The 14,030-nt window shown below is 36.7% G+C and overlaps 1 protein-coding gene across 2 annotated transcripts in view; it reads left to right on the top strand.

Moving 5' to 3' along the window:
* Positions 1–14,030, top strand: part of spag9b (sperm associated antigen 9b) — a 43,072-nt gene that overhangs the window by 25,884 nt on the left and 3,158 nt on the right. For both annotated transcript variants that reach the window (XM_063003343.1, XM_063003345.1), the window contains 14 exons: positions 493–549; positions 2,987–3,163; positions 4,317–4,446; positions 5,637–5,720; positions 5,862–6,035; positions 7,261–7,432; positions 7,528–7,740; positions 7,977–8,133; positions 8,583–8,705; positions 11,477–11,557; positions 11,643–11,710; positions 12,070–12,218; positions 13,637–13,808; positions 13,900–14,013. In XM_063003343.1, the coding sequence (XP_062859413.1) occupies positions 493–549; positions 2,987–3,163; positions 4,317–4,446; positions 5,637–5,720; positions 5,862–6,035; positions 7,261–7,432; positions 7,528–7,740; positions 7,977–8,133; positions 8,583–8,705; positions 11,477–11,557; positions 11,643–11,710; positions 12,070–12,218; positions 13,637–13,808; positions 13,900–14,013 (1,871 nt within the window). The remainder of the gene's footprint in view (positions 1–492; positions 550–2,986; positions 3,164–4,316; positions 4,447–5,636; positions 5,721–5,861; positions 6,036–7,260; positions 7,433–7,527; positions 7,741–7,976; positions 8,134–8,582; positions 8,706–11,476; positions 11,558–11,642; positions 11,711–12,069; positions 12,219–13,636; positions 13,809–13,899; positions 14,014–14,030) is intronic.

The following is a 14,030-nucleotide window of genomic DNA, read 5'->3' as shown; positions in this document are numbered from 1 at the left end:
TCCTGTTCCAGCATGGCTCGGGTTTAAAAGCCAAGAAGCTCCAGCGTCCTGCACAGAGCCCTGAGCTCAGCCCCACTCAACAGCTCTGGGACGAACCGGAACACCGACTGATCGATCGGTGCTACATCTTTTGTACTACTGGACGGGCACAAATTCCCACACACAGACATAATTCAGAGTCTGTGGCTGTTCTTCTGGCTGCCCGTTCAATTTGTGCTGGAATGTAAAGGGTTAAATGACCGATGTCTCTTTGTCGCCCTCTGCTGTCGCTAGAAAGAGCGACATTTAATGAGAGACAGACCAGTAAAACTGACCAATCCAAGCTTATCTTCTCTCTAAATGGGCGTGGCGTGGTTATGTGGGGACACGTCGTAACCCACGGTTCGAAGCTCGAGTAGCTTTTATGTGTAGAGACCGTGTTCAGTTGAGAATGATGGACCTGCTCAGTGTATATCATCATGTTTTCCTGTTCTGTTTATTCTTCCTATACAGGGCCTCGAGGGAGAACCCCGCCCTGACCGAGAAGAAGAAATCCAGTATCTGGCAATTGTAAGCTTCCTCTCTGGTTTTTTTTAAACGTTCTTACTGTGTGTCTGCTGATGGTTCATCATGCTTTCTCCTCTCCACGTCTGTGTTTTTGCTTTTCTCCGTGCAGGATGTAGGTAAATCTTTACAATGCTGGTAAACTCACATCTGCACCAGATCTGGTCTTTAAATCCTAAACAAGGTCTTAGATTTGGGAATGGTTTACAACAGAGGGGAACCGTCAGGGCCCTCTAGTGCCTTAGATATTCAAAAAAAATAATATCTTAAAGCATTCAGTTCTGATTATACAAACACAAATCTGAGCAAATAAACCCTTCATACCTGCCCTGTTCAGTGTGTGCTGCATTGGGAAGGGTTCAATTTAAGGCACCACTTTGTCGCCCCCTGCTGTCACTATAAAGAACGTCGGTTCAGCTCTTAATTCTCATTCAATAAGAGACCGACTTTAAATGACTGTAAATCTGACCAATCTAATGACGTCTTCCCTCTAAATGGGCGGGGCTTTATTATCGTTAACCTTATGACAAATTCTGCCCGCTGTTATTATTACTGTTATTACTATTATTATTATTATTTTTATTATTACTATTATTACTGTTATTATTATTATTATTATTATAATAAATTATTATTATTATTATTATTATTATTACAATTATTATTATTATTACTATTATTATTGTTATTATTATTGTTACTATTATTATTATTATTATTATTATTATTACTATTATTATTATTATTACTAATATTATTATTACTGTTATTATTATTATTATTACTTATTATTATTATTATTATTAATTATTATTATTACTATTAGTACTATTACTGTTATTACTATTATTATTATTAATTATTATTATTATTATTATTATTACTTATATTATTATTACTAATATTATTAATACTATTATTATTACTATTATTATTATTATTAATTATTATTATTATTATTATTATTACTAATAGTATTATTACTATTATTACTATTATTATTACTATTATTATTATAAATTTTTATTATTATTATTACTAATATTATTATTACTATCATTATTATTACTGTTATTATTTTTATTATTATTATAATTATTGCTATTATTATTATTATTATTACTATTATTATTATTATTACTATTATTACTATTATTATTATTATTTTTTAAATTATTATTATTATTACTATTATTATTATTATTATTAATTATTATATTATTATTATTACTACTAATATTATTATTACTATTATTATTATTATTATTAATAATAATAATAATAATTATTACTACTATTATTATTACTACTATTATTACTATTATTATTACTGTTATTCTTTTTATTATTATTATTATTGCTATTATTATTATTATTATTATTATTACTACTATTATTATTACTATTATTATTAGTACTATTATTAATATTATTATTAATTATTATATTATTATTAGTACTAATATTATTATTACTATTATTATTATTTATAATAATAATAATTATTATTATTACTATTATTATTACTGTTATTATTTGTATTAATATTATTATTATTGCTATTATTATTATTATTATTACTATTATTATTATTATTACTACTATTATTATTACTATTATTATTATTACTATTATTATTATTAATAATAATTATTATTATTATTACTACTATTATTATTACTATTATTATTACTGTTATTATTTTTATTAATATTATTATTATTGCTATTATTATTATTATTATTATTATTATTATTACTATTATATTATTATTATTGATAGTACAACCCACCCCCTTACCATACCCCCACTCCCCATACCCCACGTTAAGCTTAAACCCAAATGTACACGTTACCATTCCCAGGTCTCTGTATCAGTGGGAATTTTCTGGCTGTGGTGTGTCTGGATTAAAATACTTTGGTTTTTTTTTATATTAATTTATTCTCATGTTGTGTGTCCTTTTGTTTGTTCTCTTTATTCTGCCTCATGTTTGCTGTGTGTTTGCAGAAGGTGGGTTGGCAAGAGTCTTTATGAAGTGCAGGTTTAAGATAATTAAATAGAGGAAAAAATAAATAAATCTAGATCTAGTCGTCGGTGCTGAATGTAGATGTGAAGCACCATGGGGGGGGGGGGGGGGGTTGGGGTTAGGGTTCAACCAGCTGAGTGTAGAAACTCCTGCTGGATTATTTTACTGGTTCTGAGAAATATTGCTGGTGTGCATGAACTGGTTTGCAGTGTTCTGCTCAACTGCAGGCTGATGGGTTGTTGTTGCTAAGCCGGGCGGGGCGCGTCCTGGGTCTGGGAGGTGACCTGCTGACCCCTAACGGTTCACCTACGATCACTAACACTGCTACTGCTTTGGCCTGTGTGTCGCCCTCTCTCTCTCTCTCTCTCTCTCTCTCTCTCTCTCTCTGTCTCTCTCGTCCTTTGTTCTGCTCCTCAGTTTCAGCAGACTCTTCAGCTCGTCCTCCAGCGCCGCCGCCAAGAAACCAGAGGCGCCGGTAAACCTCAAGTACAACGCCCCCACCTCACACGTCGTGCCCTCCGTCAAGAAGAGAAGCAGCACCCTCGCCCAGCTGCCCAGCGACAAGTCCAAAGCTTTCGACTTCCTGAATGAAGAGTAAGTACCTGCTGTAGCATGATGAATTAAAAACCTCGAACACAGCGGTCTGTTACGCTAGCTCACCGCTGAGGTCCAGGCCTCGAATCTTAGCAGTGCTACCAGCCGAATGGGCACCAAACAGAAACCATCGGCTGTGTCTGAGAGGGGTGAGGTGGCTGAAGTCCTGCGATAGATTCTTTTCCTGTGGTGGAACCTGACTGGCTGCATCCCTGACCAGGATAAAGTGGTTAGAATTAGTTATTATTATTATTATAATTTTTTTAATTATTATTATTATTATTATTAATTATTATTATTACTATTATTATTATTATCACTATTATTATTATATTATTATTACTATTATTATTTTTTTTTACTTTTATTATTATTATTATTACAATTATTATTATTATTTTTATTATTATTACTATTATTATTATTTTTACTATAATTATTATTTTTATTACTATTATTATTATTTTTACTATAATTATTATTACTATTATTTTTTTTTTTACTATTATTATTGTTTTTACTATATTATTATTATTACTATTATTATTATTATTATTGTTATTTACTATTATTATTATTATTATTACTATTATTATTATTTTACTATTATTAATATTATTATTTTTGTATTGCTATTATTATTTTATTATTATTAATAATATTTTCATTTTTATTATTATTATCATTATTATTACTATTATTATTATTATTATTATTACTACTGTTATTATATTAATTAAAATTTGTATATCAAGCAAAAATAAATGGAATTTTTATTTATTTATTTATTCTTTATAAATCGATTTATTCTGCTTAGCGTCGTGCAGATCCAGTTCCGGTTCCACCAGTAGACATAAGATGTTAGGCAGGAAAACCCTGGACAGGGCGCCCATCCACCGCACAGCCTTAGCCACCCCCCAACTGACCCCCTCTCTCAGGCTCGAGGCAATTTTCCACTGGCATGGTACCAGCGCTGGTGCCAAAATCTGGAACGGTTCTGCACTTTTCCACTGCAAAATGGTTCTCGGGTCAGAAAAATCATTTCCGTTCCGGCTCCATAATCTTGCTGGTCTGGAACCTGTAAGACTGTACAGGGGGGGTCCTGGTGTACCCATAGTAGTGTTGTTTACTGTCCTTCCCGCTCTGGTTTAAGGCCGGGGGTGGAGAACACCGTGTCCCGTCGGGAGCAGAAGAGAGCTCAGTACCAGCAGGTGAAGGCTCACGTACAGAAGGAGGACGGTCGGGTTCAGGCCTGTGGCTGGAGTCTCCCTCACAAATACAAGGTGTGTCTCTTATAAACTTATTATTTTATTTCATTCTAAACTAGCATTTATCATTTTAACCAGCATGTTTTTTTTTCTTGCCGTTTTATTCTTTGAGTTAATTCTGGTCCTTTTATCTGTTAAAATAAACTCTAGATCAGTATTATCTGAAACTGGTCCAGGGTTTTATTCTAATTGTTATTATTCTTATTCATCTTATTATTAGTAGTAGTATTATTATCATTAGATAGATATTTTACTAAACCCACAGGAAAATTAAAGAATTATTGTTCTTTTATTATAATAATAATAATTATTATTATTTTGCTGTTATTATTATTTTAATTTTATAATAATAATAATTATTGTATTTATTTTTTATTATGATTATTTTTTATTATTATTATTATTATTAATGTTATTATTATTAATATTAATATTATTAATATCGTTAATGTTATTATTGTTATTAATATTATTATTGTTATTATTAATGGTATTATCATTATTATTATTAAAGTTATTATTATTATTATCAATATTATTATTAATGTTATTATTATTAATGTTATTATTATTATTATTAATGGTAATATTATTATTATTATTATTATTATTATTATTAATGGTATTATTATCATTATTATTATTAATGGTATTATTATCATTATTATTGTCATTATTATTATTAATGGTATTATTATTATTATTATTAATGGTAATATTATCATTATTATTATTACTATTATTATTAATGGTATTATTATCATTATTATTATTATTATTATTATTATTAATGGTATTATTATCATTATTATTATTATTATTATTAATGGTATCATTATTATTATTATTATTATTATTAATATTATTATTATTATTATTATTATTAATGGTATTATTATCATTATTATTATTATTATTATTAATGGTATTATTAATATTGTTATTACTTTTATTATTATTATTATTATTATTATCATTATTATTATTATTATTATTAATGGTATTATTATTATTATTATTATTAATGGTATTATTAATATTGTTATTACTTTTATTATTATCATTATTATTATTATTATTATTAATGGTATTATTAATATTGTTATTACTTTTATTATTATTATTATTATTATTATTATTATTATTAATATTATTATTATTATTATTATTATTATTATTAATATTATTATTATTATTATTAAAAGGCTTCGAATGGAGACAGCAGGACGAGGAATCTCCCTGTTCCGGTGTACCTCCGACCTGTAGATGAAAAAGATGCTTCTATGAAGGTAAATGTTTCATCTCATCAATCCGCTGGATGGTGTTTCTTTAAGACAGTTCAGCTCCTGACCCCAGTACTGTGTGTGTGTGTGTGTGTGTGTGTGTGTGTGTGTGTGTGTGTGTGTGTGTGTGTGTGTGTGTGTGTGTAGCTGTGGTGTGCTGCAGGAGTGAATCTATCAGGAGGGAAGACCCGTGATGGAGGCTCTATAGTTGGAGCCAGTGTGTTTTATAAGGATGTTTCGGGTGTGGAGGGCGCCGGCCTGAACCCCCGACCAAAGAGAGGCTCTCAGAGCAGCCTGGACCGACTGGAGCAGGAACTGAAGGTACAAACACGCCCGCCCAGGGCTGGTGCCAGCCGAACACTTACATGAACATTTTCAGCTTTTTCAGTCGTTTTTATCTAGAGTGATGCTCAGTATAGTGTCAGTATGTCGTCTTATGTCTGGTTCATGTTACACGATTTTTGCTCGCTGACCGGTCGCCGCTAGATGTGGCAGCTCAGAAGCAACTCAGCGTTCTCTTCGGGGTTGAAACTCGGCTCTCGATCGCTGTGTGTGAACCGTTCAACAACTCCATCACTCGCAGACTCAAGAAAAATATCCAGCATGTTAAATATCTGGACCTGTCAGCGACTCAAAATCATGTAGTGTGAAAGGTGGTACTACAGCCAATGAGAACGCAGGATACGGGGTGAGGGGAAACCCATAGGGGTTAAAAATGTGGGACAGAGGTGCAATATACACTATATTGCCAAAAGTATTCACTCCCCCATCCAAATCACTGAGTTCAGGTGTTCCAATCACTTCCATGGCCACAGGTGTATAAAACCGAGCACCTCGGCATGCAGACTGCTTCTACACACATTAGTGAAAGAACGGGTCGCTCTCAGGAGCTCTGTGAGTTCCAGCGTGGTACCGTGATGCCACCTGTGCAACAAGTCCAGTTGTGAAATTTCCTCACTACTAAATATTCCACAGTCGACTGTCAGTGCTGGTATAACAAAGTAGAAGCGATTGGGAACGACGGCGACTCAGCCACCAAGTGGTACCACGTAAAATGACAGGGTGGGGCAGCGGATGCTGAGGAACATAGTGCACAGAGGTCACCAACTTTCTGTAGAGTCCATCACTACAGACCTCCAAACTTCATGTGGCCTTCAGATGAGCTCAGGAACAGTGTGTAGGGCTTCATGGAACGGGTTTCCATGGCCGAGCAGCCGCATCCAAGCCTCACATCACCGGATGCAGTGGTGTAAAGCACACCGCCACTGGACTCTAGAGCAGTGGAGACGTGTTCTCTGGAGTGACGAATCACGCTTCTCCGTCTGGAGATCCGATGGACGAGTCTGGGTTTGGCGGTCGCCAGGAGAACGGTACCTGTCTGACTGTAAAGTGTGGTGGAGGGGGGATTATGGCTGGTATGTGGAAGGGTATTTGTTTATAGCCCATCGATCACCCAGTGCACAGTGCCATGGCACCCATTTCTGATCCCTGTTGTTGCTGAAGTGGCAGAGCTGATGGCACGGCTGACATTGTGTCTCCTCACCAGGACCAGGAGAAGGAGCTGAGGCATCAGGACGAGCTCTCCAGCCTGGTGTGGATCTGCACCACCACCCACGCCACCTCCAAGGTCATCGTGATCGACGCCAACCAGCCCGGGAAGATCCTGGAGAACTTCTTGGTCTGCGGCTCCCACGTCCTGTGCATCGCCAGCGTCCCAGGTCAGAGCCGCCCGTGGGCAGGACCACGTGTGCCGCGCATCGCTGACGTGTCATTTCCCGGCGTAACGTTTGATCTATACGTGATTGTGCCGCAGGTGCCCGGGAGACGGACTACCCGGCTGGTGAAGAGGTGCCCGCGAACGCCGAGGGGGCGTGTCGGAGTGGCACGGCAGCACAAAACAGCTCCGGCGAGGGTTCTGAGGGTGTGCTGGGTGGCATCACTGTGGTCGGGTGCTCTGTCGAAGGAGCCGTCGCCGTCGCCCGAACCGCCGGCGCGGACGACGTGCAGAACGCGACCAGGGTTCCTGGTAATAGAATCGATTTCATTATGAAATACGGACAATCGGCTGGGACGAGGGTCTCTGTGCAGCGGCATCGCTCCGCCAGCAGAGGGGGTAATTGCTGCCGTTATGAGGAATCCCCTCCGGCGGAGCGATGCCGCTGCACAGAGACGTGGGATAATAGAGTACGTGACTCTCGTGCACGATTGGGATGAATCGGGATCACTTATTCCGACCTCTCCTCTCCTGTTCCCCGGGTTCAGGGCGGGGCGGAGCGGGCGTGGCCGAGGAGGCTCTGGAGGCCATGGAGAGCGGCAGCGCCTCACCCGGAGAGGAGAACCAGACCGGCATCTACACCGAGCACGTCTTCACCGACCCTCTAGGTGTCAGTAGCACCGGAGACACCCTGTACACGCAGAGGTATTCCGATTCCATGGTTGGTGTGAAGCTCCGCCCCTTTACTGTTTAAAATCCTAGTGGGTGGAGCTTCGGGCTGTCAATCGGAAGGTTGTGGGTTTGAATTTTGGCTCTGCTCTTGAGCAAGGCCCCTAACCCTCTCCAGTGCAGACCCTTACAAACAAGCTGGAATAAATAAAGGTACATCCATCCTAGATTATAATACAGTATTAATGCATTGTATTAAGGGCCTCGCTTAAGGGCCCAACAAGTGGCAGCCTGGCAGTCTCTAGTCTAGAACCTGTATCATTAGGTTACTACGTCATCTGCCGTCCACATTCTCAAACACTCTTATCCAAAGCAAGGAAAATAATGCAGGCCTTGCTCAGGGGTCCAACAATGCTGGGATTTGAACCAGCGACCTTCCGATCTGTTGTCAAGTGCTGTGCCCTTTTAACTAGTCGATGGTTTAGGGAATACGATCTGGTGAAGGACGGCGTGAGCTCGGTGCCTGACGAACAGGACCCGGTGAGGGAGGAGGCGAACAAAATGAGCAGCGTCCTGCCCACCATGTGGCTCGGTGCTCAGAACGGCTGGTAAGTGAGCACAAATCCCTGCTGGGTGTTCCTTTATCTTTAAGGCTTTACCTAATGAGCGCAATTTAAAATGTAAGGTTTGTGTTTAGGGATTTAAAGTTATTCATTAGTGTAGCGTATGAACCAAACAGAACAGAACCAAACAGAACCGAACAAAACCGAACAAAACAGAATTAAACGGAACAAAACCAAACAGAATCAAACCAAACAGAACAGACCAGAACCAAACAGAATAAAACCAAACCGAACAGAACCAAACAGAACAGAACCAAACAGAACACAACCAAACAGAACACAACCAAACAGAACAGAACCAAACAGAACAGAACAGAACCAAACAGAACAGAATCAAACGGAACAAAACCAAACAGAATCAAACCAAACAGAACAGACCAGAACCAAACAGAATAAAACCAAACCGAACAGAACCAAACAGAACAGAACCAAACAGAACACAACCAAACAGAACACAACCAAACAGAACAGAACCAAACAGAACAGAACAGAACCAAACAGAACAGAATCAAACGGAACAAAACCAAACAGAATCAAACAGAACAGAACCAAACAGAACAGAACAGAACCAAACAGAACAGAACCAAACAGAACAGAACCAAACCGAACAAAACAGAACCAAACAGAACAGAATCAAACGGAACAAAACCAAACAGAATCAAACCAAACAGAACAGAACCAAACAGAACAGAACAGAACAGAACAGAAGCAAACAGAACAGAACCAAACGGAACAAAACCAAACAGAATCAAACTAAACAGAACAGAACCAAACAGAACAGAACAGAACAGAAGCAAACAGAACAGAACCAAACCGAACAGAACAGAACCAAACAGAACAGAACCAAACCGAACAGAACAGAACCAAACAGAACAGAATCAAATGGAACAAAACCAAACAGAATCAAACCAAACAGAATCAAACTAAACAGAACAGAACCAAACAGAACAGAACAGAACAGAAGCGAACAGAACCAAACCGAACAGAACAGAACCAAACAGAACAGAACCAAACCGAACAGAACAGAACCAAACAGAACAGAATCAAATGGAACAAAACCAAACAGAATCAAACCAAACAGAACAGAACCAAACCGAACAGAACAGAACCAAACAGAACAGAATCAAATGGAACAAAACCAAACAGAATCAAACCAAACAGAACAGACCAGAACCAAACAGAATCAAACAGAACAGAACCAAACAGAACACAACCAAACCGAACAGAACAGAACCAAACAGAACAGAATCAAACGGAACAAAACCAAACAGAATCAAACCAAACCGAACAGAACCAAACAGAACAGAACCAAACAGAACAGAACCAAACAGAACAGACCAGAACCAAACAGAATAAAACCAAACCGAACAGAACCAATCAGAACAGAACCAAACAGAACAGAACCAAACAGAACAGACCAGAACCAAACAGAATAAAACCAAACCGAACAGAACCAATCAGAACAGAACCAAACAGAACAGAACAGAACCAAACAGAATAAAACCCAACCGAACAGAACCAATCAGAACAGAACCAAACAGAACAGAACCAAACCGAACAGAATAAAACCCAACCGAACAGAACCAATCAGAACAGAACCAAACAGAACAGACCAGAACCAAACAGAATAAAACCCAACCGAACAGAACCAATCAGAACAGAACCAAACAGAACAGACCAGAACCAAACAGAATAAAACCAAACCGAACAGAACCAATCAGAACAGAACCAAACAGAACAGACCAGAACCAAACAATAAAACCCAACAGAACAGAACCAATCAGAACAGAACAGAACCAAGAGAACAAAACCACACAGAACAGAACAGAACCAAACAGAATAAAACCAAACCGAACAGAACAGAACAGAACAGAACCAAACAGAACCACACAGAACAGAACAGAACCAAACAGAATAAAACCAAACCGAACAGAACCAAACCGAACAGAACCAAAGGTGGAGATCAGATGGAGCTAAATCAGGACTATAAGCGTCTCTCAGACTCTCCTCCACCCTCACCCAGCAGAACCACAATATACACGTGCACAAACTGTTTTTGAAGGTATTATTATTATTATTATTATTATTATTGTGAATTTCTCCACTGTGGGACTAATAAAGAATTATCTTATCTTATTAAACTCCACAAACTAAAGACGCTCGGTTACACAAGATGTGAAAGTGTAAAGCAGCTAAAAACACGACTCTGGTAGCTGAGTGGGGGCTGAAAACACGGAGGAGAATTTCGGTATGTGAGACGGAACATGAAGCCTCACACCGTCGCTGGATGTTCCAGGTTTATATTCAACTGTAAAATGTAGCTGTGCTGTGTGTCGCAGCTTCATTTATTCTATCATTTCATTTATGAGAGTCATTTAATGCCCGAAGTGAAATGTGGCTCTTTTCTATATAAATCGAAGTTTCCTGTGAATTTAGTAGGACCCTTGTTACCCTACAAACTCTATAAAAACTGTTTATAGCGTGAGTTTGGAAAACTAATGACCAATTCTGTGTACGCGAGGGGTCAAAACATGGACGAGTACTTTTGTAATTCATCTATTAATGTAGCCGTGCTGTGTACCGTAGCTTCTATTTATTTGATCATTTAATATATGATATAATATAAAAATTTAACGCCTGACGTGAAATGTGGCTCTTTTCTCTTTAAATCCCTGAAATCTGTGATTTTCCTGTGCATTTAGTAGGGTCCTAGTTATCCTACAAACTCTGTAATAACTGTTTATAACCTGTTACAGCGTGTACGTGCACTCCTCGGTGGCGCAGTGGAGGAAATGTCTTCACTCCATAAAGCTGAAGGATTCGGTGCTGGGGATCGTGTAAGTGCCCAAGATTCTCCTACAGAAACACGAAGAATAAACTCGTGTATTTATTGATGTTTTTTCGTCCCCGTGTTCACCTCAGACACGTGAAGGGAAGAGTTTTGGTGGCGCTGGCTGACGGCACTCTGGCCATCTTTCACAGAGGAGAAGGTGAGTATCACCAGTGAGGCTCCTGACCGAGGAGGGTCGTGACTGACACACGCCCCCTCCGACACATGTGCAGCACCGACCGCTTCTTTTCACCTGCACCGGGTTCATACAGAGATCCGTATCGTGCACGGAGAGTCGCGCACCGATCTCCGTTATCCCCCCCGTCTCTGTGCAGCACCATCCATCAGCCTGTGCTGTGCAAATGCTGTGATGATTTAGCATGTAAATGTAAACATCTGTGCATGTTTGAGACCAAACTCACATTTTAATCCTTCATTGTGTCCTGGATGGGAGTTGACTATGACTAAATTGTGTAAAATTTAGTTGGATGTTTAATGGTCGTGTGTTTCCTGTTACAGACGGTCAGTGGGATCTGACCAACTACCACCTGCTGGATATGGGCCGGCCGCATCACTCCATCCGCTGCATGACGGTGGTGCATGATAAAGTCTGGTGTGGCTACAGGAACAAGATCTACGTCATCCAGCCCAAAGCCATGAAGATAGAGGTGAACCGATTCAGTGCTATTATTTAGCTTAGTAGCTGTGCTACCGACCGGTCAGGCGCCTGTACTGAGATCTGAGGGTCTCTGTGAGAGATCAGTGCGTATCAGGCGCCTGTACTGAGATCTGAGGGTCTCTGTGAGAGATCAGTGCGTATCAGGCACCTGGCCGGTCGATAGCAGAGCTGAGATTACTCTAGAAAGCTAATAATAGTAATATTTAATATTAATAATATTTAATAATAATAATATTTAACAATCATTATAATAATAATAACAATAATATTTAATAATAATAATATTTAACAATCATTATAATAATAATAACAATAATATTTAATAATAATAATATTGAACAAAAATTATAATAATAATAACAATAATATTTACTAATAATAATATTTAGTGATAATAATAATAATAATATTTAATAATAATAATATTTAACAATAATAATAATAATATTTAGTGATAATAATAATAACATTTAATAATAATAATATTTAACATTAATAATAATAATAACAATAATATTTAATAATAATAATATGTAGTGATAATAATAATAATAATAATATTTAATAATAATAATAATAGTAATATTTAATAACAATAATAATAATAAATACATTAAAATATTGATAATCATTACCATCATTATAAATAAATAATAATGATAATGATAATCATAATAACTACAATAATATTAATCATTATTGTAAAAAAATAAAAAAATAATAATTATAATTAATAAAAATTTATATTACTAATAATACTAACAATAATAATAATAATAATATGTAATAATAATAATAATATTTAACAATAATAATAATAATAATATGTAATAATAATAATATTTAATAATAATAATATTTAGTGATAATAATAATAATAATATTTAATAATAATATTTAATAATAGTAATATTTAATAATAATAGTAATAGTAATATTTAATAACAATAATAATAATAAATACATTAAAATATTGATAATCATTATAAATAAATAATAAAGATAATAATAATTATAACAAAATAAATAATTATAATTAGTAAAAATTACAAATAATACTAACAATAATAATAATAAGTAAAAATAATAATAAATAATGCCAGTATGTTAATAATAATGATCATTGTAATGATGATAATAATAATAATAATTTTACTACTCATTATATTAATAATAATAATGATACAGAAAACTGAACAATTCTATGTTTGTGTGTGGTGTAAACAAACAAGCTGCTCAAACAGTTAAAGGCTCATATTAACTGCAGACCTCATACCCAGAACATTCAAACACACTCCACACTCATGTTATCAGACGTTAGCGTACAGAACCAGAACGATGCAGTCCTATACCACAGCGTTTACGGTCCGGACTGCCATGCCAAGCTCTGTTCTGTTCCATGTTCAGAAGTCCTTCGACGCCCACCCCCGCAAGGAGAGCCAGGTCAGGCAGCTAGCGTGGGACGGGGACGGCATCTGGGTGTCCATACGTCTGGATTCCACCCTGAGACTCTTCCACGCTCACACCTATCAGCACCTGCAGGACGTGGATATAGAGCCGTACGTCAGCAAGATGCTGGGTAAGAAGTCAGCACAAGTTCCCATACTCATACTCCGTCGTACTGGTGGGTTCAGGTGGGTTCATTTCCTGATCAGGGGTTTTTGTTCCAGGTACTGGGAAGCTGGGTTTTTCCTTCGTGAGGATCACGGCGCTGATGGTGTCGTGCAGCCGGCTGTGGGTGGGCACAGGAAACGGCGTCATCATTTCTATACCACTAACAGAGAGTACGGGTCTGAACTAA

The sequence above is a fragment of the Trichomycterus rosablanca genome, chromosome 10 (assembly GCF_030014385.1).
Source record: "Trichomycterus rosablanca isolate fTriRos1 chromosome 10, fTriRos1.hap1, whole genome shotgun sequence".
NCBI classification, from domain to species: domain Eukaryota; kingdom Metazoa; phylum Chordata; class Actinopteri; order Siluriformes; family Trichomycteridae; genus Trichomycterus; species Trichomycterus rosablanca.
This window is presented reverse-complemented; position numbering and strand designations above follow the sequence as displayed.